The sequence below is a fragment of the Salvelinus fontinalis genome, chromosome 11, assembly GCF_029448725.1.
Source record: "Salvelinus fontinalis isolate EN_2023a chromosome 11, ASM2944872v1, whole genome shotgun sequence".
NCBI lineage: Eukaryota > Metazoa > Chordata > Actinopteri > Salmoniformes > Salmonidae > Salvelinus > Salvelinus fontinalis.
In genome coordinates, this window is record NC_074675.1 from 34370840 (window position 1) to 34398035 (window position 27196).

General features: G+C 41.2%; 2 protein-coding genes across 3 annotated transcripts in view; one reads left to right on the forward strand and one right to left on the reverse strand.

Annotated features, from left to right (window-relative positions):
• The first annotated feature begins 1386 nt into the window (after nt 1-1386).
• usp12b (ubiquitin specific peptidase 12b) lies at nt 1387-21311 on the forward strand. The gene is made up of 10 exons (XM_055938520.1): nt 1387-1667; nt 3736-3816; nt 6624-6763; nt 6910-6983; nt 7137-7396; nt 7647-7723; nt 7968-8051; nt 9044-9241; nt 9459-9537; nt 16045-21311. Exons 1-10 carry the CDS (start codon nt 1620-1622, stop codon nt 16144-16146), a joined length of 1143 nt encoding a protein of 380 aa, XP_055794495.1. The 5' UTR covers nt 1387-1619; the 3' UTR covers nt 16147-21311.
• Nucleotides 21312-22852: 1541 nt separating this feature from the next.
• arhgap36 (Rho GTPase activating protein 36) overlaps nt 22853-27196 on the reverse strand; it is a 94580-nt gene continuing 90236 nt past the window's right edge. For both annotated transcript variants that reach the window (XM_055938519.1, XM_055938518.1), the window contains exon 13: nt 22853-23220. In XM_055938519.1, the coding sequence (XP_055794494.1) occupies nt 22889-23220 (332 nt within the window). In that variant the 3' untranslated portion in view covers nt 22853-22888. The remainder of the gene's footprint in view (nt 23221-27196) is intronic.

Sequence of the window (27196 nt, forward strand, 5' to 3'; positions counted from 1 at the left end):
CTGTAGCCTAATAAATTTCATGCTTTTTCATGATGTCTTGACATTTTCTATCCGACACGTAGGTTTCTTTACTGCATAAAAAGGTTGGATGGAAACCTGGTTAATGTCAAGACATTATGAGGATGCTGAAGTCATTTTTTGAACGAACGTGCGTATGCCTACAGGAGACTTTTGAAGTAGCCTAATCAGATTAAAACACCGTGACTGGTTGTGTTCATGTCACATAAAAGGTAATACATTTTAAAAGTTAAATGACAAATATTTAGGCTATATTAAAGCATTAGGTTCTCGGTGCGCGAGGAATAGCCATTTGAATTGGAGAGGAGGCAGAGCACATGTTAAGCTTTCCTGAATAACTGTGCCTGCCAGGAGCATATGTGGCACATTACTATGGGAGGACTTGGGATAATGATGATCTGAAACAGACAGTGATTCTTCTGATACTTTTACTTCAGTATCAGAAGTAAAAATACAGTCTTACTGGCCTGCTATAGTGCCTTTCTAGAACCTTATAAACGTTTGAGACTAGTCCCACAATTGATCCAAATCGAATTAAACAGACAAATCACACAACTTTTGCGCCATTATTCAAATGACATTTTCACTGCAGCCTAGAGTAGAATGTTGTACTCACTTGAATCAATAACGCAATTATTCATTGTATTGTGGTGTTGTATACTACTATCATAGTCTAGGTAGGATAATTGTATTGTTTCCAAACGAGATCAATAGGGGAGCTGTGTGTTACATGTCTTCACTGCTCTTTCATGCACAATGATGCACCTGGCCTGTCTGCTGCCTATCAGCTATTCCTATTGGTTCTTATCGATTCAAATTGATGCAGCTTTGAATGCTTTTATGTGTGGTATGATTGCTAGTCAGCCTATTGTCACTATGAATGGCGGATAGAGGGCAGGATAGACCTTAGACTGGTAGATTATACTGACCTGTAGTAAAAATTTGCACACAGAAAAGAGTAGTGCATGAGGGAAGTACCAAAGGGGTGGCGCATGCAAGCAGGTGAGAAAATGTGGCTAGGATGGAAGAAATGCTGTAGTAAAACCTGCAAAAGAGCAAATGTTAACCAGGAAAAAAATAGGCACAACCCTCCCCTGTGCTCCCCCCAAAAAGGCACAACCCTCCTCAAAGCAAATAAACAAGTCTGACAACTCTCCCCTGTTTTGGATCACTTCTCCCCCCGAATAAATTGTAATCTGTCCCTAATTTAGTTCAACCAAGACAGTTCCACGTATTTTACGGTTTTGCCTCTCTGTGACCATGCATTCTTGGAACTGCATTCTTGCATGACTGATCTATTAAACATCCTGAGAGTGAGTTGCATAGGCTACGATTTAGCCTGCTTTGATTTATTATCTGCGCAACGACCAGTCAATTATAATCCACCCAGTGCACAAACGTGTGTGCGCGTGTACTTTATCTGCGAGCCTCGTTCTCGCCATGAAGCTGGCCTGAGAGGAAACAGTGCAGCGTCAGAGCCGTGCATCAACACTCCCTCATCCCCAAACTGGACGGTGCAAAAGGTCTCCCCTGAACTCCAACAGCCGCAGCGGCTGTCAACGTTTTCAAATTGGGGTTCGGTCCAATATGGCGACAGACGGATGGAAATACTGATGACAGTCCGAAAGATCGCCTCGATTTGTACGATGGTACGGTATTTTTTCTGTTTAAAATCCGTTATTTTCTATGCGACTAGCTAGTTGGCTAATGCTAGCTAACCTGTCGAACAGGACATGACTGAGGTTTTCCAGAAAGTTGGTTAGCTAGCTAGGCACATCTCTCTAGAGAAGCAAACATAGGTGGCTGTTATTGATGCGTTTAGTTGTTGGGTTTCAAGAAGTCAAAGTATCACTAGACTGCACGGTCTTTAGATATAGGTGGATCAACAGGGATAGCTAACTTTAGCTAGTTAGCAAATAAGAGCCAGCTAACTAGTTAGCATTTAACGTTAGCCTAGCCACAAGCTAATGCTAGTTTTATCAATACCACAAAGTGTTGACAGAGTTAGCTAAATTTGGCGTTACTTGTCAAGCTAACTAACTTAGGTAGTTATGTTGCTTTCTCCGTCGTCTTAGGCGTTTTATTTGATAAAGTGTTTTATGTTACTAACATTATCTAGCGAAATCATATTGGTCAACCTTTAAACTTCAACTAGCTAGTTACATTAAGGTAACTAAAATATTAGCCAGCTAATGTTACTGAATAGATGCTTGCCAGCAACAATTATCTGGCAAGTTAGCTACCTACATAGTGAGTTAGCTGTGTTCTGCTAATCTCGCTCTATATGTATCGTTTTCATATACCTCAAGGCAGCAATGAAATGTGAAATCCGTTGCAGAGGTCAGTGCTTGTTAGCTAGCTAACGTTAGCTTGGGCTTCATTGGTTTGTTATGTAGCTATCAGCAGTAACTGAATTCTATGGATTGAAAGAACGCTGGCTGTGTCATTCAATAATTCCTGGAGAGATGCTCCACCTGAAATGCAACTCAACCAATTTCCTCACCTGTCCCTCTGCCAAAACATAAAAGATGCCAGGGGAAGTGCCACCCTGTGTGACATAATCTTACTCTCACGGATCCCCACATTGACAAGTGACAGGTTATCTACTCGCCTACCAGTCGCTGATAAAGAAGTGCATTATCCGGTGACAGATTAATTTTGAACACGCATTTCATTCCTCTGCCGCTGCACTAAGCTGTATCAGACCAACAGCTAGTTGAGATGAATGGCAAGGGTGTATTCATTACGGCGATTCTGTAACAAAGCATTTTGTCTGTTGCACAACCTTTTGCAACAGAGGCCTTTTACTCCAAACAGAGAACATTTTGCGAGTTTCTATTGGACAAATTCAGTTAGTTCTCTCCCAGTGATGTGCATATATACATCATTAGTTCCTCCCCGTTTCTTTCAATTTATACTCGGTTTGCAAGACGTAATGAATGCACCCCAGATGTCAGGGAGAAATCTTTCAAGCAGCCTTTTTTTAAATTAACAGTGTGCTGAGTGTGTTTAAGCCCTGCTACTGCTAGTCATATTCATAACCTTTGGTTTTCATTCACAGGGGTAAGCTAGTCAGTTCACCGGCATCTTCTGTCTGCATCTTGTAGATCAGTTGTATCGTATGGAAACATCACACATATGAGACACACACCTTTTTTAGTTATTTCAGTCAGCAGTGGTAATTGTTATATGATGACAGAGCACCATAATGAATTCATAAATGTGTAATCATGGATAAGGATTAGGAGGACCACGCCTTCTGTCCCAAGATGATACTGGACAGGTCTCAGGCAGACGGTGCACTCGATACCGTGTAAAATCATTACATAACGATACGTACCAGACCTAGGGGTCAAATGGGATTGGTGGGGATACAGTCCAAGCAGTGTGTTGGGCAGGCCTTCAGTCAATCTAACTAGGCTATATCACAATATTAATACTAGTAGACCTACTACATGATATGCTAGTATCCAAGCATACGAAATAGTGAGGGCAGGCCAATAGCCAATCTAACTAGGCTATATCCCAATATTCATACTACATGAAAAGTTATTAGAGCATACTAAAAAGTATTCTAGTGTGGATATTATTGGCACTCTTGGCTAGAATACATGGCTGATGGTATGCACTCCCTTTGACTCTTACTGATTTGTAAGTCACTGGACAATAGATTGTCTATTAGCAGACACTATGTAAATGCAGTACTTTACTTTCCAGGGCGCCAATGCCTCAGCTTTGGAGAAGGAGATTGGACCGGAACAGTTTCCAGTTAATGAACACTACTTTGGATTGGTCAACGTAAGTACCAACACAACAATATAAACCATAGCTGTTGGTCAATGTACAGTTGAAGTCGGAAGTTTACATACACCTTAGCCAAATACAGTTAAACTCATTTTTTCACAATTCCTGACATTTTAATTCTAGTAAAAATTCCCTGTCTTAGGTCAGTTAGGATCACCACTTTATTTTATGTGAAATGTGAAATGTTAGAGTAATAGTAGAGTGATTTATTTCAGCATTTATTTATTTCATCACATTCCCAGTGGGTCAGAAGTTTACATATACTCAATTAGTATTTGGTTGCGTTGCCTTTAAATTGTTTAACTCGGGTCAAATGTTTTGGGTAGCCTTCCACAAGCTTCCAACAATGTTGGGTGAATTTTGGCCCATTCCTCCTGACAGAGCCGGTGTAACTGAGTCAGGTTTGTAGGCATCCTTGCTTGAATGCTTGGGGTCATTGTCCATTTGGAAGACCCATTTGCGACCAAGCTTTAACTTCCTGACTGATGTCTTGAGATGTTGCTTCAATATATCCACACTTTTCCTCCCTCATGATGCCATCTATTTTGTGAAGTGCACCAGTCCCTCCTGCAGCAAAGCACCCCCACAACATGATGCTGCCACCCCCGTGCTTCACGGTTGGGATGTTGTTCTTCAGCTTGTAAGACTCCCCCTTTTCCCTCCAAACATAACAATGGTCAGTATGGCCAAACAGTTCTATTTTTGTTTCCTCAGACCAGAGGCCATTGCTCAAAAGTACCATCTTTGTCCCCATGTGCAGTTGTAAACCGTAGTCTGGCTTTTTTATGGCGGTTTTGGAGCAGTGGCTTCTTCCTTGCCTAGCGGCGTTTCAGGTTATGTCGATATAGGACTTGTTTTACTGTGGATATAGATACTTTTGTACCTGCTACCTCCAGCATCTTCACAAGGTCCTTTGCTGCTGTTCTGGGATTGATTTGCACTTTTCGCACAAGTACGCTCATCTCTAGGAGACAGAAAGCATCTCCTTCCTGAGTGGTATGAAGGCAGCTCTGGATAAGAGCGTCTGCTAAATGACTTAAATGTAAATGTAAAAAGGCTGCGTGGTCCCATGGTGTTTATACTTGCGTACTATTGTTTGTATAGATGAACATTGTACCTTCAGACGTTTGGAAATTGCTCCCAAGGATGAGCCAGACTTGTGGAGGTCTACAACTTTTTTCCCAGGTCTTGGTCTTGATTTCTTTTGATTTTCCCATGACGTCAAGAAAAGAGGCACTGAGTTTGAAGGGAGACCTTGAAATACATGTACACCTCCAATTGACTCAAATTATGTCAATTAGCCTATCAGAAGCTTCTAAAGCCATGACATAATTTTCTGGAATTTCCATCCCTTTAGCGGGATCATTTTCATCAACAACTGCTAAATTGCAGAGCGCCAAATAAATAAAAATTTGCAAAAAATATTTATATTCATGAAATCACAAGTGCAATATAGCAAAACACAGCTTAGCTTGTTGTTAATCCACCTGTTGTGTCAGATTTTGAAAATATGCTTTACAGCGAAAGCAATCCAAGCGTTTGTGTGAGTTTATCGATCACTAAGCATAACATTAAGAACACCTAGCAGGAGTGTAGATTAGTCACGAAAGCCACAAAAGCAATACAATTAATCGCTTACCTTTGATCTTCGGATGTTTGCACTCACGAGACTCCCAGTTACACAATAAATGTTCCTTTTGTTCGATAAAGATTATTTTTATATTCAAAAACCTCCATTTGTTTGGCACGTTAGGTTCAGTATTCCACAGCCTTAGACAGGTCATCAAGGCTTGACGAAAATTCCAAAGAGTATCCGTAAAGTTCGTAGAAACATGTCAAACGTTTTTAATAATCAATCCTCAGGTTGTTTTTAACATCAATAAATGATAATATTTCAACCGGACTGTAAACTATTCAATACTGGAGAGAAAGAAAATGTCGAGCAAACAGTGTCGAGCGCATCAACTAATGGAGGGACATCCGTGTATCCACTGACGCGTTTTGATAAATCTCACTCATTTTTCAAAATAAAAGCTTGAAACTATGTCTAAAGACTGTTCACACCCTGAGGAAGCCACAGGAAAAGGAATCTGGTTGATATCCCTTTAAATCGAGAAAAGGCAGGCAATGGAACAGGGATTTTTCAAAATAAGAGTCACTTCCGGGTTGGATTTCCTCAGGTTTTCACCTGCAAAATCAGTTCTGTTATACTCACAGACAATATTTTTGACAGTTTTGGAAACTTTAGAGTGTTTTCTATCCTACGCTGTCAATTATATGCATATTCTAGCATCTGGACCTGAGAAATAGGCAGCTTACAATGGGAACGATATTTTTCCAAACATAAAATTTCTGTCCCCTAGCTCTAGAGGCACCTTCAACCTAGTGTATGTAAACTTCTGATCCATTGGAATTGTGATACAGTGAAATAATCTGCCTGTAAACAATTGCTGGAAAAATTACTTGTGTCGTGCACAAAGTAGATGTCCTAACTGACTTGCCAAAACTATAGTTTGTTAACAATAAATTTGTGGAGTGGTTGAAAAACGAGTTTTAATGACTCCAACATAAGTGTATGTAAACTTCCGACTTCAACTGTAAGTTTCCCAGCATGCACCTGCACAAACACAATATATAACCATAGCTACAGTACCATGGATTTTAGTGTTAGTGTGTTTGCTTTTGAATTAAGATTGAATTACCTTTTTTCCAACTATCATAACACAAGATTTATCAAATGCTCTCACACTTCTACCTCTCTCTCCTCTCCTTTCGTCTCCTCCCTCTCTCCTCTTCTCTAGTTTGGAAACACCTGCTACTGTAACTCTGTGCTGCAGGCCCTCTACTTCTGCCGTCCTTTTAGGGAAAAGGTCTTGGCCTACAAGGTCCAGCCCAGACGTAAAGAGTCCCTGCTCACCTGTCTGTCTGACCTCTTCAACAGGTAAAGGGGAGAGAATGTGCACATGAAAACATGAAATGGTTCTTGGAACCAAAAATAGATCAGAAATGGGGGTGGGGGGGGGGGAGTTACAATTGAAACTTTGTTACAATTTTCTTCAACTCATGGCAACATGTCCTGTTCAACAGCATCGCTACACAAAAGAAGAAGGTCGGCGTCATCCCTCCTAAGAAGTTCATCTCCCGTCTGAGGAAGGAGAATGGTGAGAAGGATGGGAGGGGTGCAAAAGAGAAAGAAAAGTTAATCTCGCTCCTGAAAAAGAAAGGATAGATGGAGATTGGAGAAAATGTAGCAACTTTAGACAGCTCATTACTCTTCCTTCATCCCCTCTTTCTCTATCCTCTTCTCTCTCCAGAGCTGTTTGACAACTACATGCAGCAAGATGCCCATGAGTTCCTCAACTACCTCCTCAACACTATCGCTGACCTGCTCCAGGAGGAGAAGGGCCAGGAGCGACAGCAGAACGGAAAACTGGTGCAGAACGGAGGAGGTGGGGGGAGCAGCGGGACAGGAGGAGGAGAGGGAGAGGAAGGGGAGAAGATACAGCAGACCTGGGTCCATGAGATCTTCCAGGGAACCCTGACCAATGAGACGCGTTGCCTCAACTGTGAAGCTGTAAGTGGAGGGAGATCCAAGATGGAGACTGTTAATGGGTTGATGAATAGGCCTGAGAGCAGTAATGGATGCCGGGCTGTGCTAGTTTCTCGACACTATTGTAATGGTAAGGGGAGATTCAAAATGGAGACTGTCATTGTTTTTTAAATGAAGGAGAGGAATGGGGCCAGGAGCTGTAATTTATGCCAGTTTCCTATTACTGAACAGTGTTTAAACAGAGGTAGATGTCACCAATGTTGTGCTTGTCCAGGTGAGCAGTAAAGATGAGGACTTCCTGGACCTGTCTGTCGACGTGGAGCAGAACACCTCCATCACGCACTGTCTTAGGTAGGTGTGTGTGTACTGCCAGAGAGAGAGAGCCACTGTGGGGATGGAGAAAGGGATAGAGGGTAAAATATAAATTAATGAATGGAGGAAAAACTGAAGAGTTCAGTAGGCCCAAATAGGAGGAAGCGTTATGAAAGTCCAAGTCTTGCTCCAGGATATGCCTGATATACATATGCCAAAGGACATCACTTTGTGGATGCTCCAGAACTCATCTGTGTGTGTGCGTCTTCTTTTCTCTCCACAGGGGTTTCAGCAACACTGAGACACTATGTAGTGAATACAAGTACTACTGTGAACAGTGTCGGAGTAAACAGGAGGCACAGAAAAGGTGAGCTGGCTGGTCTCTGTGGAAAAACGTGGCCAAAAAGTGCATTTAAATGGCAGTTGGCGCAAACATACAGTAAGTAGGTGATTAGTAGACAGGATCGAAGCTTGCCGGTGATACACCTAAAGAGGTTTAAATACTAACATTAAAGGCCCAGTGCAGTCAAAAAAAAAAACATGATTTCTTGTGTTTTAATGTTTCCCCACTGAGGTTGGAATAATACTTTGTGAAAGTTATAATAATGCCCTTTTTAGTTTAAGAGCTGTTCGAAAAAGTCCTCCTGAAATTTCAGCCTGTTTTGGTGAGAGGGAGTTTTTCCATTCCATGTTGACATCACCATGTGGTAAATTAGTTAACAGACCAATAAGAAAGATTATACAACCCATTGTTTGGATGCTGATTGGACAAGCAGCGTTCCAAGCCGTGCTCTATTGGCCGTCACAGGCACGCTATGCCTGCTAACAGTTCCATCTGAAAATGATCACTCCGCCGCCATAAGAATCTCATGTTGCTGTCTGAACCATCTCTTGTGTTTATCACACATTATTTCCCCTTGCTTCCATCCCTGCATTTAGTTTGGTACAGCGAGGTTAATATAAGTCTCCCTGTCTAGACTCGGAAACGATGCTTCACTTTTGAGTGTTCATCTCTGTACCATACATGGAGATTGAATGGTCCCCAGACAAGATGAGACAAAAAAAAAATGGAGCCAGGCAAAATCACACATCGACATCATGATCATGGACATATCCAAGTAAATGACGCTGTCGCTTCGGGCCGAACAATGCCTTTTACCTTTGACTGTGTTCATGATACAGCACTGCCTCTTGTGCCTTTATTGCTTAAGTGTTCCAAACCTCTCTGCCTATAAAAGCTAATTTTATTTTACCCAGGAAGTGATTTGTTATTGAGATTAAAAAACGGCTGCGTTGGATCTTTAACCCTACGCCTTCCCTCTCCATATCATATATTATTATGTTCTTTATTATTATTAGGATGCGTGTGAAGAAGCTCCCTATGATCCTGGCGTTACACCTGAAGAGGTTTAAGTACATGGACCAGTTGCATCGCTACACCAAGTTGTCCTATCGCGTCGTCTTCCCCCTGGAGCTCCGCCTCTTCAACACCTCAGGAGACGCCACCAACCCCGACCGCATGTACGACCTGGTCGCCGTGGTCGTCCACTGTGGAAGGTAAAGGGAGAGAGAGAGACTGTGTGGTCGCTCGCTCAGATTGTGCCAGATCTGTGTGTGTGTCTGATTTTAGATTGTTTCTCTCTCGCTCTTCCCTTGTCTGTCACCTTTTCAATAGTTCTCTGTTTCTGTCCATCTCTCTTCTCTCCTGCTCAGCATAGACTTTTAGTTGTACCTCCTGTCTATAACGTGTATGTCTATGTTCCTCTCTCTCCAGTGGTCCAAACCGTGGTCATTACATCACCATAGTGAAGAGTCATGGATTCTGGCTCTTGTTTGATGACGACATAGTAGAGGTAAGGAGAGCTTGTCTATACTCTATATTATTTTCTAGTGATAACTCTTATCTCTTTATATTCTAAGGGTTGTTTTCCTTCAATGAGTATATTCCGTATGTTCAAAGAGAAGAGTGAGATGCGGATTGGCTGTGGTTCATGGGACCCTCAAACACGCCAGCTGTATTTTCAAAGACAGTTTTTAATGGCATTACGGTATGAAAGCTGGAGACGGGCAAAACAGAAAGGCTAAATTAACTGTAGGTACTCGCAAATTCCCAATAAATGTCTCCAACGGCGCCTCCAATAACGACCTGTTGTCAACAAATGACACCATCTATTTTTATGGTATAAACTGTTAGTTTGATTCTACTCACTCATTCATAGAGACCCATCAGAGACCTATTCCAAGCCGCATTCCAGTCCATCCCCCTACTACATACCAGACCTGGGTTCAAATATGATTTGCAATCATTTTAAATATTTGTATCTGTGCTTAATTGAACTTGCCTGGCACAATATAACCAATAGAATACTCTGAAGGAGTGTAAACACCAACCATCTGGCACTCCAGGCAGACTAGAGCAAACGCTAAAAGTATTTGAACCCAGGTCTGATCCCTACTCGCTTCCAATGTTGTCTGGAATTCCATCCCTCGCTCCGCTTCGGTCGACCCAGATAGCTCCAGGTGGCTGTGTTAATAATGTGTTATCTTTATGAATAGGGAGCGGGAGACGGACTGGAAATACCAGTTTTAGATAAGTTAGTAGGATGAGCCGAAGGGGGGAGATCTTTCTGTCCGTGTATGGTAGTCTAGCTTTCTCTGTCCTCTCTCTCTCTCTCTCACACTCCCCATAATCAACCTGCTTTTCTCAGGAAATAAGAATGCATGTAAACATGGCATAGCACACACTATGAAATACTTGAAAGTCAAGTAGGCCTACTGCGTCTGAAATGTTTTCAGTCCAGATCACATTCGGGGAATGGGTCCACACAGTAGACTATGTTATGTTATGTTCTTTATTATTATTAGACGTGGCTCTGTTTCAAATGTACCCACAGTGTAGAGGTATGTTATAGCAATCGAGGGGCCTGCTTTTTCCACTCCAGGTAGACACTTTCCATAGGCACAGACCTAGAATCAGCATACACTCAGTTTACCCAGTGTAACCATTAGAGTGGAACAATGCAAAACTGATCTTTGATCAGTGTCTAGGGTTTTTCCGCTATGGAAAGAGTCCCATTGTAACATCTGGTGGATGAGCAGAACCTGGCTGAGTGTTGACGTTTCCACTGGGCTTGGAAAGACACTGGTCTCAGATCAGCTGTGGGTTTACCGTCTAATGGTTAAAGGGATAGTTAGACGTTTTGGCAGTTAAGCCCTTTTTTCTACTTACCCATAGTCAGTCTAGATGTCCAGTCATGAGCTTATACTAGGTACAATGGCTCCAGAAACTACCTTGAAACTGCACGTGGAGACATTAAAAGGGTATCCATGAGATAATCTGACTCTGGGTAAGTAGAAAAATTGCCAAAATGGCAAATTATCCCTATAACACTAGAACTGCTGGGCCTCGAGGGAGCCCCTTCAAGCGAATCATTCTGACTGCAACACTCTAACAGTATAATTAATACATTTAATTGGGGATGTGCATCTTTCCCTTTCAAGACTATTTGATACGTATCTAGATACATCGGCTCCGATATGATATAGGAACGTAATGTTTTACTTTGAAACGATTTGATTTGATTGGAGAATGAACCGATGTGATACGATTTGATGCACGAACATTTCTCGCATAAGCACGTTAATTTTCCTTTCTATACTGAAAAGTATATATAAACGCAACATGCAACAATTTCACCAATTTTACCGAGTTACAGTTCATAGAAGGTAATCAGTCAATTGAAATACATTTATTAGACCACTAATCAATGGATTTCACATGACTGTGCAGGGTCGCAGCCATGGGTGAGCCTGGGAAGGCATAGGTGCACCCACTTGGGAGCCAGGCCCAGTCAATCAGAATTAGTTTTTTCCCCCCAAAAAGGCTTTATTACGGAGAGAAACACTTCTCAGTTTAATCAGCTGTTTGGGTGGCTTGTCTCAGACGATCCCGCAGGTGAAGAATCTGGATGTGGAGGTCTTGGGCTGCCTTGGTTACATGTGGTCTGCGATTGTGAGGCCGGTTGGACGTACTGACAAATTCTCTTAAACAACGTTGGAGGCAGCTTATGGTAGAGAAATGAACATTCACTTCTCTGGCAACAGCTCTCAACATTCCTGCGGTCCACATGTCAATTGTACCCTCTCTCAACTTGAGACATCTGCACATTTTAGAGTGGCCTTTTATTGTCCCTAGCACAAGATGCACCTGTGTAATGAGCATGCTGTTTTAATCAGCTTCTTGATATGCCACACCGGTGGATGGATTATCTTGGCAAAGGAGAAATGCTCACTAACAGGGATGTAAACAATTGTGTGCACAAAATCTAAGAGAAATAAGCTTTTTGTGCATATGGAACATTTCTGGGATCTTTTATTTCATGAATCATGGGACCAACACTTTACATGTTGCATTTTTAGATTTTTGTGCGGTGTAAATAAAAATCTGATGTAGCCCATGAGCTGGGCCTCTGAGCTGGATCTGTCTAACTATTTTGTGGATATGTCTGAGCTTGTTGAATTATGTATGCCTATGGTGTATGTACCATGTGGGAACCTGATGTGAGCCCTAGGGGAGACTAGGTAGGCATCTACCACCCCACTATAGTGTTATAGGGTATACTACCCTATCAAGCAAAAAGGCAGTAACTAATAATTTGGTCAAAAGTGCGCTATGTCATTTTTGCTACATTAAATACATGTATCCTGCCTCTATTGTGTTTTGGAGAAAATGGACGTCATGTTAGCAGTAACTGCATTAAGTTACTGTGAAACCAAGGTAAATAAAATACATTTTTCTCAGTTCCACACTTATGAGCAGCAAATTTGACAAACTGACTTGTTGGGAAGGTGGCACCCTATGACGGTGCCATGTTGAAAGTCACCAAGCTCTTCAGTAAGGCTCTTCTTCCGCCAATGCTTGTCTATGGAGATTGTGTGCTCTTTCATACACCTGTCGGCAACGGGTGTGGCTGAAATAGCCGAATCCACTAATTTGAAGGGTTGTCCACATAGTTTTTTGTGTGTGTGTGTGTAATATATATATATATATATATATATATATATATATATATATATATATATATACTGCTCAAAAAAATAAAGGGAACACTTAAACAACACAATGTAACTCCAAGTCAATCACACTTCTGTGAAATCAAACTGTCCACTTAGGAAGCAACACTGATTGACAATAAATTTCACATGCTGTTGTGCAAATGGAATAGACAAAAGGTGGAAATTATAGGCAATTAGCAAGACGCCCCCAAAAAAGGAGTGATTCTGCAGGTGATGACCACAGACCACTTCTCAGTTCCTATGCTTCCTGGCTGATGTTTTGGTCACTTTTGAATGCTGGCGGTGCTCTCACTCTAGTGGTAGCATGAGCAGTATGTGTATATATATATATTAGTGAATCGCCCCAAAAAACGTAGATTTCTATGCCATTTCCCCCAGCCCTACCTGCATTGTACAATAATTGTCCGTTATTCTTTTAAAAATTCTTCAAGCTTTGTCAAGTTGGTTGTGATCATTGATAGACAGCCATTTTCAAGATGATTTGATTAAGTCAACTGTAATTAGGCCATTCAAAGTCGTCTTGGTAAGCAACTCCAGTATAGATTTGGCCTTGTGTTTTTAGGTTATTGTCCTGCTGAAAGGTGAATGTGTCTGTTGGAAAGCAGACTAAACCAGGTTTTCCTCTAGGATTTTGTCTGTGGTTAGCTCCGTTCTGTTTCTTTTTATCCCCAAAAACTCCCTAGTCCTTGCAGATGACAAGCATACCCATAACGTAATGCATCCACCACCGTGCTTGAAAATATGAACACAATAGTGTTTTCATTCGTTTGGTACTGTAGGCTATGTAAAAAATTATAAACCACAAACACATTCAAGGGCATATGTCTTGGAATGTGGTAACAGCTACAAAATGTAAACTAAACCATCCACCAAGATGCACGCTCAACAAGACGCACGGTCAAATAATAACGTCAGTAGCCTACACATCATTATAAGCGCCAAGTGAGCTTGATAAATAGTGAAAATCAGCACACAGGCAATAATGGCATTCTATTTAATAGGAATGTCGAATTGACGGCAGTCCAAACTATTAAATTATTGTCAACTCGTGCTTTCGTGTGTATACTAGGTTCACAAATCTCCGGGAAATTTAGTTTTTCCCGAAATTCTGGTTGGAAGGTTTGCGGAATAGTTCCCGGAATTTTGCAACTGTAGCGTCTTCCTGTCACGCAATGGCATCAGTTGGAGCATATCCATGTCACATAAACAAACAAACAAACAAAAAATGTGAGTGTGATGCTGGTGTAGTTTATTTTTATATATATATATTTTTTTTGCTTGATATGTCGGGCTTGCTCTCTGTGGTAATCAACCTGTAGCACTGTCACCAGCTTGTTCTATCCAAATGGTGCCATCCCCTCTTCTGTCCCTGCCTCGCAGTTTCATGTGGTGGCATCAACGGCTGTTCAGTGCGCGTTTTTCTGCACTTGGGCCTCGGCGGTGTAGGTCAGGCTAAGGCTCAGAATCAGAATCAGAAGAATAGTCATCAGAGATGTTTTCATTTTCATTCAGATTTTGTAGCAACTTGAACGCGGCAGCATGTGCATCTGTTTGTCTTAGTCTTCCTGCCATTGTGAATGACGCACGCTCTCGCTGTGTACTCCCAAGTAGGCCGGTGTAGACAGAATCACGGAATCCAGACATTAAAGCGGAGTTCAAACAATATAAAGACATTTATTGAAGTTATTAGAACATTTTATTAATATGCCCAAATTTGATAAGACATTAACAAAATGCATCAGTGATTGACATTTTCCTTCAACTTTCTTTAGAGGCAATGCAGGAATGCCCGGGTCTCTGTGTGTGCGTTCGTCTAGCACTTTGTGTAGCGTCTTCTGGTAAATGGAAAGGCTTTCCTAAAAACCTTCTAATTTGAAATGTTAACTACAAAGTAGCTAGTGCCTACTTGATATCAGGATTGTTTGCGTCAATGCAGTGGCGATTTTGTTTAGCAAACTCTGCAATCACATGTATGCTACAGAAACCCCACTAATCAAAGAGTCTCTTGCTGGTGTGCAGTTAAATTAAAGGATATCTACACTCATAAATGAAAAGTTCTTAATTTCTTTTCCAGACCTCAAGTGTTCTCCTTGTGTGGTTTAAGCGTTGTTGAGGACTTAAAACATCCAATTTGGTTGTTTTTCTATTTTGAGAGAGCGTAAACCTAAAAAAAAACATGGTAAACAGAAACCTGGCAAAAACAGCACTTTGGGGAGAAAAATTATGGAATTAGGCAAAAAATAGAACTGATTTTAATAGGGACCTAGAAATAGCATACATGCGATTTTTGAGATTATAATTAGAACAGATCAATACAAAAGAATGGACCTCCCTCTTATTCATTCCCAATTGGTGTTTACATCATTTAGCATTGTTTGCTCTCCCACTCATCAACTCGCACATTCTCCTCCATCATACTTTAAGTTAATTTATTTAATCTGTTAAACTGTATGTGTAAAAAAATGTAGGTTAAGTTTCAATGCAGTTATCAACTGAGCAGCTTCAACTGTCGGGGCGACGGGGGAAAACCATTTAAAAAAATGACATTCCCTCCTAAAATGGATTTATAACTCCAGTTCTGTTATTGACATTAAGATTCTAGCAACGACCATATGTTATATAGACTTATTTACGAAAAGTCAAGGAAGGAGGGGGCCATAACTTTAAAAATGGCAGTAATAATTATTGTAATTTCATGAGCAGTCAAATTTCTGCTGTAGCGGTTCTAGTGTTAAGGTTGGGGTTTTGAGAAGGTAAACTGATCCTAGATCTGTAGCTAAGGGGCAACTTGGATTGGGAGGGGATAGAAGAGTAGACATGGCTGCTGTGGGTTTGTTTTGAAATTCTTCTCTTCCTCTTTTCCTCCTCTCGCACGCAATCCACTCCAATTTCAGTTTCCAGGAGAAAGGGAGAAGTACCTTTTTTCTCCTGGAAACTGACATTGGAATGGACTGCAAGTAAACATTGTTGCCTCACTACTCTACCCTCACAACCGGTAGACGCACAACCAATTTATGCTCTCTTTCGTCTGAGGGGATCCACATTTGTTGTACCGCAGACCGTATAGTCTTACAGATTTCCAAAATGTATATGACAAGTAACACAGAACACAGTAAAAAGATAGGGCTCTGGCCAAAAGTAGCACACTATATGGTGAACTCTGTCGCTATATGTTTGTGTCGTGACAGACAAACATTTGCGATTTGGTTCTGCGATTTTTATATGGGGAATAGTAGGATGTCATTTTGAGATTCGGCCTAACCTTTAACTCTTCTCCTTTATAGAAAATCGACGCCCAGGCGATCGAGGAGTTCTACGGTCTAACGTCTGACATTTCTAAGAACTCTGAGTCAGGTTACATCCTGTTCTACCAGTCCCGGGACTGAACCAGCAAATGGCAGCGGCCCAAGGCTGAAACGGGCCATTGGGATTGGGACTCAGCATAGAGGGGAGGGGCTTGGGCAGCCACAGGCCCTGCCTAGCCCGCCACCTGTTTTAAATATTCAGGCTTTACAGCGGAAGCTGTGGAGCGCCGAGAGGATACAGGGAGGAGGATCTTCAGCAGACAGGAGCCAACGATGCCCGAGCAACGGATCAGTTGATATGACATCGTAGAACGAAGAGCAGGTACCGGGGATTGTTATGTTTCGTCATCCTCTCTCCTCCGTTTCATCATCATCGTACTGATTGTCTTTTTTGGGGATCTGACAGCAGATTAGCAATATATGGTGTGTTAGCTTGGCTAGCTCTCTGCTTACATGGTGTGCCGTTACTGATGTGGCACCATTTTACTGGTGTTTCATCAATTATTGGTGTCCTTGTCATATTTAGTGCCACTCAGAGGGGCTAAACAGGTTTTGGGATTGGTGAAAAGTGGATCTGCCATTTCCTGAATGTTCTCAATACTTTGTTGCCAGTTGTTGTTAGTTTGGAGAGCGGGGTGGAGAGTTGAGTTTGGTCCCTTTGCAGCTCACCGGCCCAGATCTGGCAGTGTTTTATTATATCATGGTGCAGCTTTCAGCATCTGCACATCTATATTACCATCTGTTTTAAAGGGACACACGCATATATGCTCTCTAACTTCCCCTTCTGGCAACGACAGCAAACTACACCACCAACTACAAATAACCTGCCAACCAGATGTTTATCTTATATCTGTCTCCTAAGCAAGCAAGTATCTCACTGGTGTCAATGGCTGTGCTTCAAATGACAGCATGTTCCCTATGTACTGCACTCTATAAGTAGAGCACTATATATGGAGTAGGCTGTCATTTGGGACATAACCCAGCCATCCTCTTTGTGTCGTCTTTAACGCAGTATAAACCCGATTGGCTGCTGCAACATTTCGCTTCTCTTCCTGTCACCTGATATGAACCTTCCAATCAGAGCCTGAGGTATACACGCATTTCCTGTTAATTCTTTTTGACCGTAGAAGTAAACCAAACATAGCGGTTGTTTGGTTTATAATATTAAGTATGTGCTACACTGCCAGTTGGGGTAATAAACCTAACTTCACTCTTTTCAAAAGGCTTTGTCCCAATATCTATTCTAGCACAATACCAAGTATGCAAGTCCCAATACATTCTAAGTAATACGCTGGTGTAGGTATTGGAACAGAGCCTGTACTCTCAACAGAAAGATAAGTTGATTAAGGCCCACTGTTCATAAAATGTCTCAGAGCAGGAGTGCTGACCTAGGATCAGTTTAGCCTTTTAAATCGGATCCTAGATCAGCACTCTTACTCTGAGAAGCTTTATGAATACAGGCCCTGATCCATAGCTCTGACACGGGAGGCGTTTATGTTAGCTAGGCCCAGAGTGGGACCTGTATTAAGTTGAATGTAAGATAGTCTGCCGTTTTTGAAATGTACAGTACGAAACTGGCTGCTTATTGGTTGGCCCATATTTAGGGCCTGGAGTTTTGACCAATCCTGACCAGTACTAGATATATAGGTTGTGCCTTAATGGCACCCGATTCTCTAACAAATATTGGGCTATTTTTGACCAGGTCTCCTTGGGACTCAGCTGTAGTCTATGACTAGGGCCCAGCTGTAGTCAAACACACCCCACCAGTTGGAGACCTAGGCACCCTATTCACTACATAGTGCACTACCTTTGTCCAGAGCCCTAGTGGGTATAGAGTGCCATTTTGTGTTTTTAGGCTATACTCTGCAACCATATATTAATTTGTTTTTTAATGCATAAACCATTCCTTTGGGAGCTCAAATCTAACTGTCTAAGACATGCTGCTTGTTTTTAGGGTTAACTAATTACTAATATGAGGTTGACATTGGTGAAGGACTAAAACGAAACATTTTACGTTGTGTGTAGAGTTGCAGAACTCCGGTAATTTTCCCAAAATTCCAAGGTCTTCCGGAAAAATCCCGTCTGGAAGATTCGCAGAAATCAAGAAGAAATAAATACCAGGAATTCTGGTTTTGCAAACCCTAACTAAACTGATATTGAAGGGGCAATTCAACCACATTTTCATTATCTTCAGCACAATACCATTGTCTACCTATGTGAAAAATGCGCATTTCTACATTTTGTAGGAAAAAATATAAAGTTAAGTTCTACCCAATGACATCATTTAAAAGTTAAAACTGTGATTTCGGCAAGGTAGCCTAGTGGCGTTGGACTAGTAACCGAGCTGACAAGGTGCAGATCTGTCGTTCTGCCCCTGAACAAGGCAGTTAACCCACTGTTCCTAGGCCGTCATTGAAAATAAAAATGTGTTCTTTAATGACTTGCCTAGTTAAATAAAGGTGAAATACATTTCCTAACTCATGAGATTTGCAGTGATGTGGGGAGCAAGAAAATACCCTCCCTCTGGCTAAATCAAAAATATTTGTAACATGCTTGTTTTCCGACAATGCAGAGCGGAGAAAAAGGAGAACCTGATAGAAGAGGAATATAAACACAATGAGTAACGATAACTTGGTACCAGCACCGAGGCTAGAAAGTCTTTGCAGGTTTTGAAAAAAAATGTTTTTGTACTTTAATCCTACCGTGTGATGTCACAGAAGTGTATTTTTCCCCCTTGTTTTTTTAACCAGAGATCATGGAAATGCGCTGTTTTCGCATATGTTGACACTAGTATGATGTTGGAGATATGAGGTTGAAAAGTGGAGGAATTGCCCTTTTTTAAATGTTATATTGTGTGACTTGCTACTCTACTTAGAACGTGTTTGGATTGTGGGGGATCTAAACTCATGAATGATTGAAGTTAGGCTATTACGATCTAGACAATTTACCTAGTACACTCTTCTAGCCTATAGGGTTCACTCTCACTGTGGGAGTCCCCAATGGAACACTGTATATTTTGTAGTGCACTACTTTTCACCAGGGCACATAAGGAATAGGGTGCCATTTGGGACGCACACTCTGTCTTCCCTGTCTGTCTGCGTCTCTGAACTCCCTAACTTTTGGTGTGTGTCTGTAGTAGGTGAGTGAAGTGAGGCGTCAATTATCACGCTTGGGTTGATTTGTGTTACAAGTGAGTGATCGTGAGCACACGCCACAGGACACGCATGGCTGGACACAGTACAGAGAAACGGGTGTCACCCAGCTTTCCATCGTGTGCATTTCAGGCTAACTGACAGAGGGACATGTAATGTAGACTCAGTGAAATGATGTTGCCACGAACAGCACTGCCGATATTTGCGACGAGCGAGACGCAAGACATCGCTCCCACAGAGTCGGACGCAGAATTTGCGACTGTGCATGGGTTCGCTTCACGCTGAGCTGTTTAGCCTCGCGCTTCAGCGCTCTTAGTTGCGGGAATTGACCCACTATGCTGTTTGCTTTGTGCACCTACGTCATATCCCTGAGTCTACCTTTTAGCAGCAGGAAATGGTGTTTATATCTAGCAGCTTCGTATGTAACTAACAAACTACACTGGTCTGCAATGTGTCCCGTTTTGCTTCCTGGGTGCGTATCAATAGTCTTAACGTGGCTTCCTCGCCTCGTCTCCTTTCCTTCATCTGCAGTGATGTGTAAAACCTGGGTAGGGGACAGCAACATTTTCTATCCATTTCTAGGTATTTGGTTTAACCACTCCAGTTCTTTTCACCTCGGTGTAGATCATTGGTAGTTACTAATATTTCAGAGGGAGACACTTTAGTAAAACAAAATCGCTGGGCGAACCGCATTCCAATCAGATAATGGGGGTAGGGGGTGGTCACAAAGTCAAATTGTACATTATATTAAATTGATCTACACATGATATTTAAGATACTATTAACAGACCATCAATCTATTTGATTATCTGACTCTCTATTTTTGGGCACTTGGAGGTATCAGGAATGTATTGGAAAGTTCAGGAAAATATCAGGGATGATCATCAAACAATGCTATAAGATCATTTGTGGCGAATCAATTAATTTCCCTCGGTTATTCTGTGCAGATTCATCACTCACCCTTCTAACAAGCCCTGCACAGCTTTGTAGGTGGTAATCACTCTAACCGTTCAAAATCAACAGCAAAATCTGTAGGAACAACGATTTCAAGATGCGCTAGCAACTATTTTTGCATGTCCCCGCGGTTAATAAGGTTACTCACGCAACCAATGACTATGACCGGTTTAGGCGAAGGAAAGGACACGAGGAGAGATGATGGAGAGGAGGCTGTTCATTTTCTTCTAAAGAAATTCTGTGTATGTACTGACACATACCGGCTGTGTCCCAAATGGCACCCCATTCCCTATGTGTTGTACTACATAGGGAGGAGGGCACCATTTGGGACGCATACACCACCATACTTCCATAAACTTGATGAGGGGTAGTGATGGTTTAGGAGACACGGGTGGGAACAACACAAATTAAAACTAGGGTCTGAAGTTATTTTATTTTGAAGTATTATTCACTTTTTCCTAGATCACTTTTTTTATATATATATTTTACTAATTTAGACCTACCATTCTTGTGTAGGCAGCTGAGATGAATGGGGTTGTGATTTATTTGGGGTTATATTTGAGAGAACGTTTGTGTCCCAAATGTCACCCTATTCCCTATGTAGTGCACTACTTTTGACCAGGGCCGTCAAAAGTAGTGCACTATATAGGGAATAGGGTGCTGTTCAAAGGTAGTGCACTACATCGGGAATAGGGTGCCATTTGGGATGGAGACATTGAAAATGTGTAAATATAAAGATGTTGTTATTGGAGTATAATTAATTGCTTGCTTGAAATAAGAGGTCTATACGATTGATCATATTCCATTATGACCAGGACGTTTTTCCTGATCGGGAAAAATCCCTGGTCCTAATTTTATTTCAATCCCAGTCAACTGAACTTGCCATGGGGGATTTGTCCACAGATGTTCATTTCACTTCTTAAACTCGCCAAGAATGTAATAGGAATTGAACCCGGCACTGCTCTTATGTGTAAAGTGATTTAAGTTGAAGTGCACTTTGAGAAGGGGAGGAGTGTTTATTGGGGTGCAGAGTGAGATGTCGTGGCCCGGATGCAGTGAAAATTTGTATGTTTTGGGGGGGCGGGGGAAGAATGTTTGTCTAAACTTTCTCCAATAAATAACTGGTTTAAGATGGAAAAAGTGTCTCTTTCTCTCTGTGTGTGGTGGTTCTGGTTCTGTTACATTTTCTAAGTAGAACATTTACAGAACTGTACTGGTAAAGCTGATGCTTTTTGTCCATCAGGGGTTGCTGCTGTTCTACACGGCCATGTCTTTTCCATAAGTAGATGACCTTCCAAAAATACAGAACATTACACAAGGGATATACAAGTTTCTTCTTGCTTCAGTAAGCTATGAATCAACAACCCTATTTTGTGTTGCTAAATCTGTTTTACCCATACGGGTTTTTCCCCCACTGGATTCAATAAAGGATAACGAAGCAACAATTGTACATTTAATTCAGATCTCGTACATAGATACATTCCAAGATACAAGAAACACCTGTAAGAAAATAGACAGTTTGAAATCTAGCTACACCTTGAGGGGATATTGCTTGCTTGTTTACAAAGTATAGAAAAGTATTGCCAAGAAAAAATGTCTATACTGTATATCTAATGGTACAAGAGTTAAGTAGAGAGGTTCATATTTACAGGATAGCAAGCACCTCATGGAACAAGTCTTTTGTTGAAGATCAATACTGCAATTCAATAAGGTCCAGAACAAATACAGAGACTGGATGCACACAAGCCTACATATTTTTTATATACATACAAAAAACAGACAATACTGCATTTACATGGTAGGGACAGGTTGACTAAGAAGTTGTCTCAATCCTCAGACCAATTGAATTCTCATGTAGTTATTTTAGTTATTGAATATATGGGCTCTCTATGGCCACATTGTCCCTGGTAGTTAATTAAAATAGTCCTGTGAAGCGTGATAAGTTCCAGACAGAAACAATGTGTGGTAAACACCCCCCCCCCCCCCCTCCATGGGGTGACCTTTTACCAGGAAGATGACGCAAACACATTGAACGATTATATACTTTTCTGTACATATGAAAAATGTCACCTTGTCATGGCAACCAATGTTTCAAACCCAAAATATATGAGATTCGAGAAAGCACTTGGGATTGAATTAATTTCCCGATTGAGCCGGCATATGAAGCGGTTAATGTGAATGCAGTCTCCGCTAGCATGGCAACGTTGTCTTTAAATGTCAATCGGGCTACAACGCAGAACTTTACGAACTGAATCGAGCCCGTTAGTCTTCACGGTTTAAAACGCTGATGTATTTACAGAGTGTTGCCCGTCGTCTCCTTGGTCTTCAGCCGCATAAAACATTAAGTGTTCAGTTAGCCAACAGAGGGTTCAGAATATAGATAAAGGATACATCCACTGATGTTTTTTCCTGTCTGTTTGGATGGAGCTCAGCGTAGCATCACGAGAGATCATGGAAAAGTTGAGGGATAGAGGGGATATAGGCTCTATAGTAAAAAATAGGTTCACACGTTACAACAATGTGTATCTAGGTTTGCACTCATATGAATAGTATGAACACTACTCTACACCAGTGTCCCTCAACATGGTCCAACCACCTCCCAGCCACCCAGAAATGACATTAGGGCAGACCAGACAAAGGCCTGGTGTGCCAGTCCAACCATTTCTAGTCCCAATCCACCCTGCCCCCCCCCCCCCGCCCCACAGTGTTCTATCCTGTCATACCATGGTCTCAGACCCTGAGCCCTTGCCTGTGAAGAAGTCCCAAAAATGACTTGTATGACTAGGAGAGGGCTTCTCTTTCTCCTCCTGGGGTGTCTGCCTCACCCAGATACTGTTTTCCCCCTGTCCTCCCAGGCTGGAGCATGAGGCAGCCCCCATGGTGAAGCTCAGACCTTCGCCCAGCGGAGCCCTCCGTTCCTGGGCATGGTGTTGGCTGTCCTCTGGGTGGACTCTGGAGCTACTGGAGGGCTGGGCCAGACTCAGTAGGTTGTGGTGGGAGTGGAACTGTCTCATCTGACCAATGGACTTGGACGGGGTCTCGTTGGAACCTGGTGAGGGAGAGGTTTTATTTTTTATTAAGATCTCTTTTAGTCCTGAATTGGACTAATCTTCCAAGAGTCCTTAAACATTAAAATACAAGTTATAATACGATCACATTTTCACATAACACACTGTTACAGACATAATACACTGACATATTGACCAGATAAATACTCTAAACAGTCTGAAAATATAGATTGATTCCTTCATCTACCATAGTCCTGCACAACCTTCCAATTTATTATATTTGGGGGGAAAAAAGTATTTGAAAGTTTGAAAGTATTTATTGAAAGGTTTCTGGTTTGCTCAGATAAGTGATTCAATTTCTTTATTGAATCCAAATGTTATTTTGCCTATTTTTCTTTTATGTCTAACACAGATGGTGGACAATCTATTCCTAGCATTTACTGAATGACTGTCTCTTACCAACTGAATACTATTGTGAATGGAGTTTGGCTGTTTTAAATGGTGTACATTGTGAAATAAAATAAGCATTTTTTCCCCTCCAATTATCTTGTTGATTGATGACCAACCGAGAGCATTGTGCACGACTACAACAGAATTACCATATCTCCACCTTAAAACAATCCTTGCTGCTTCTGTTCAGTCTCCATCCTCCTAATTTCACTTGCTGATGAATTTCCCCAGACCACAGAACAGTAGTTCACCTGACTCCCAATTAATGCCTGGGTTGTTTGCTTAAGAATCTTTCCCGGTAAATATTTAGCTATCCTTCTGATCATGCATGCAGTTGTAATATTTTTTTTTTACATTGAGTTATTTGAGACGACCACGATAAGCAGTTGTCTAGCTGGACCCCTAGTAGTTTGGTTTCTGACACTCAATTTGTACACACTCCATACTTAATTGTATCACATTCTGTGTTGACCTTTTCCTGGTGGAACAGACCAACATAACCTTGGTTTTCTTGGTGTTCAAAACAAGTTTGTTCCAGCAAACCCACTCTCTGATATTTCCCAGATCTACTTGTAGAGCTTGGTGTACCTGTTGAACCGATTATCTTGCTGTATAAATTGTAATTTCATCTGCAGATATAGTAGCTTGAGTTTCAGATAAGACATAAGGAAGGTCGTTGGTATATATTAAGTAAAGAAGTGGCCCAAGGCAGCTGCCCTGCGGTATTCCACAGTTTAAATCACGAGGGGAAGAAAACGACCCATTGATATAGGTGGACTGTTTCCCATCAGTTAGATATGATTGTACCCAATTCAATACTGCCTCCTTAAACCCATAATGAAATCATTTTGACAAAATTATTTCATGATCCACAAAATGAAATGCACTAAAATCTAAAAGTAGTACATCCACAAACCTGCTATTGTCTATAGCATAGAGCCTGTGGTCAGTCATGTCAACCAATTCAGTGGTAGTGATTTTTTTGTTGTTGCAATAAGCATGCTGATTGGCTGTGATCAGATCATTCTTTTCCATGTACTCCCATATGTGTCCACTCACAATACCGTCCAATATCTTACTGAATGAAGGGAGTAGACTAATTGGTCAACTATTGGCAGGAGTAATGGGATCTTTGCTGTCTTTCAGGGTTGTACACAGTTTAGCATGCTTCCATATATTTGGAAATGTCCCCTTTTCCAATGATCCAATTAAATATGTATTTCAAAGGAGCTGCAATCTGGGGAGCAGCATAGCGAAGTAAAAAATTGTCCATAAGATCATAACCAAATTTACCATTGGGTAATAACTTCAATAGGATGATTGGCAAAATCAGCTGGTTTTGTTATTGTTCTGCCCTCACCCTCCACACTAGATGGTCATGATGAGATATATGTACCAAGTAAGCCCTTAACTGTATTCCATACCTTTTTAGAATCATTTTTACAATCAATAAAAGCATTGTTGTAAAATTAAAAAAAAAAATCGTACGATTTAATTTAACTGCATAATTACGTAGTGTTCTACAATTCTGTTCATCAATTTCCAGTTTAGATTTGGCTGCTAAGACTTCTGCCATATTTTTGGAGAAAATGTCTCACCCAATCCATGGAAATGGACAAGCCCCAACAGTACTCTTTCTTACTGGGGCATGATGGTCCGTTACCTCAGTGAGCAAATCAATAAAACAAACATGAAGCGTGATTTAAATCATCCTCTAGATAAATCAGCTCCCACGGTACAGCAGCCAAATCATTTTGAAATAGATTATGATGAAATGTTTTAACATTTCTCTTGACCAAAATCCTTGGGGGTTTCTTTGGAACCGTGGTGTTCATGGTTATGGTCACAATATTATGGTCTGTCCAGCCCACTGGCATTGATCTGGCTCTTAAGATATCGGACCCTTTTTTTCAATTTTCGCCTAAAATGACATACCCAAATCTAAATGCCTGTAGCTCAGTCCCTGAAGCAAGGATATGCATTTTCTTGGTTAAGCATTGCAATGGTATATTACAGAAGATCAGATCAATGCACGTGTCCGAACGGTGACCTAACTTAGTTCATGATACTAATAGTATCATTAACCATTTGTTTCAAACCACAGCTCTCGGGATATCTCATTTTTTTAGTTCTATTTGAACTATTATGATCCTTCCAATTTATATTAATATCACCCAAGATAAATACATCTCTGTTGCTATCTGTGGCCTGGTCAAACCCAGTGCATAAGTCATCCAGATAGGACACCTTAGAGCTAGGAGGTCTGTACACACATCCTACCAATATGGGTGCCTGGTGAGGCAGATGTACTTGAGCCCATAGTGCCTCTATTTGACATACATTAAGGTCATCCCTCCTCTTTAAATGTATATGATTCTGAATGTACAGTGCTAGACCCCCACCATTCCTATTCCTGTCCCTTCTCAGTAGACTATATCTATGATTCCTGTCCCTTCTCAGTAGACTATATCTATGATTCCTGTCCCTTCTCAGTAGACTATATCCATTAATGTTCATTTGCCCATCATTTACAGATGCATCCAAATGCATTTCGGTCAAAGCTAAAATATGAATATTATTTATGTTGACCAAGTAAAAAAAATGGAATGTATTTTGTTAGGAAGACTACATACATTAACCTGAGCTATATGCAGCCCTTTCCTTGTCAAGTGAAGATCAATAGATCATGTATTCATTATAGTTGAAGTTGTCATGATACACTACAGCACACAAACATGAACATTGGATTAAAATAACCAGGGAGTTACTCTCGAGTCCCGATACAGTTTCCCATTGATGTAAGGTTTATCCATCACCAAGGAAACGCGTTGGTTCAGGCAACGCTTTTCTTTCATGATGGGATACAGTTTTTTTCTCTTTTCATTTATCTCCGTGGGGGAAGTGATCATTCATTCCAAAATCAGTCTTTCTGAGTTCTCTGCCGCTGCTCTTTGCCATTTCCTTAAAATGTTCAAAACCTGAAATAATAGCCTGTGGCCTTTTCCCAGAGGCCTCTGGGAAAAGGCTAAGGACTCTGGAGAAAGTGGACATTTTAAGGACTCTGGAGAGGACTCTGGAGAAAGTGGACATTCTAAGGACTCTGGAGAAAGTGACATTATGCACGACATCTGTGGGCAGTTTCAGTTGAGTTAACATTACATTTTACATTTACATTTTAGTCATTTAGCAGACGCTCTTATCCAGAGCGCCTTACAGTAGAGTGCATATATATATATTTTATATTTCTGTACATTCAACTGTTAAAAGTTGATTGTGATGTGATTATGATTTTAAAAAATGATGTGGGGGGGTGGGCCTTAACAGAATAATAAGATCAGTATAGTAAGAGCGTGATAACATTGTAATAACAAAGTAACACTCTAAAATGACGTTGGAGGCAGCTTATGGAAGTTAACATTAAATTCTCTGGCAACAGCTCTGGTGGACATTCCTGCAGTCAGCATGCCAATTGCACATTTCCTCAAAACTTGAGACATCTGTGGCATTGTGTTGTGTGACAAAACTGCACATTTTAGAGTTGCATTTTATTGTCCCCCAGCACAAGGT

What these genes read in the sequence shown, in the direction of transcription:
- usp12b (XM_055938520.1), top strand. Translation starts at nt 1,620, where the DNA reads ATGGAAATACTGATGACAGTCCGAAAGATCGCCTCGATTTGTACGATG. An exon ending in CTGTCTGACCTCTTCAACAG is followed by an intron (nt 6,764 to 6,909) that starts GTAAAGGGGAGA and finishes CCTGTTCAACAG; the next exon opens with CATCGCTACACAAAAGAAGA. An exon ending in GTTGCCTCAACTGTGAAGCT is followed by an intron (nt 7,397 to 7,646) that starts GTAAGTGGAGGG and finishes GTGCTTGTCCAG; the next exon opens with GTGAGCAGTAAAGATGAGGA.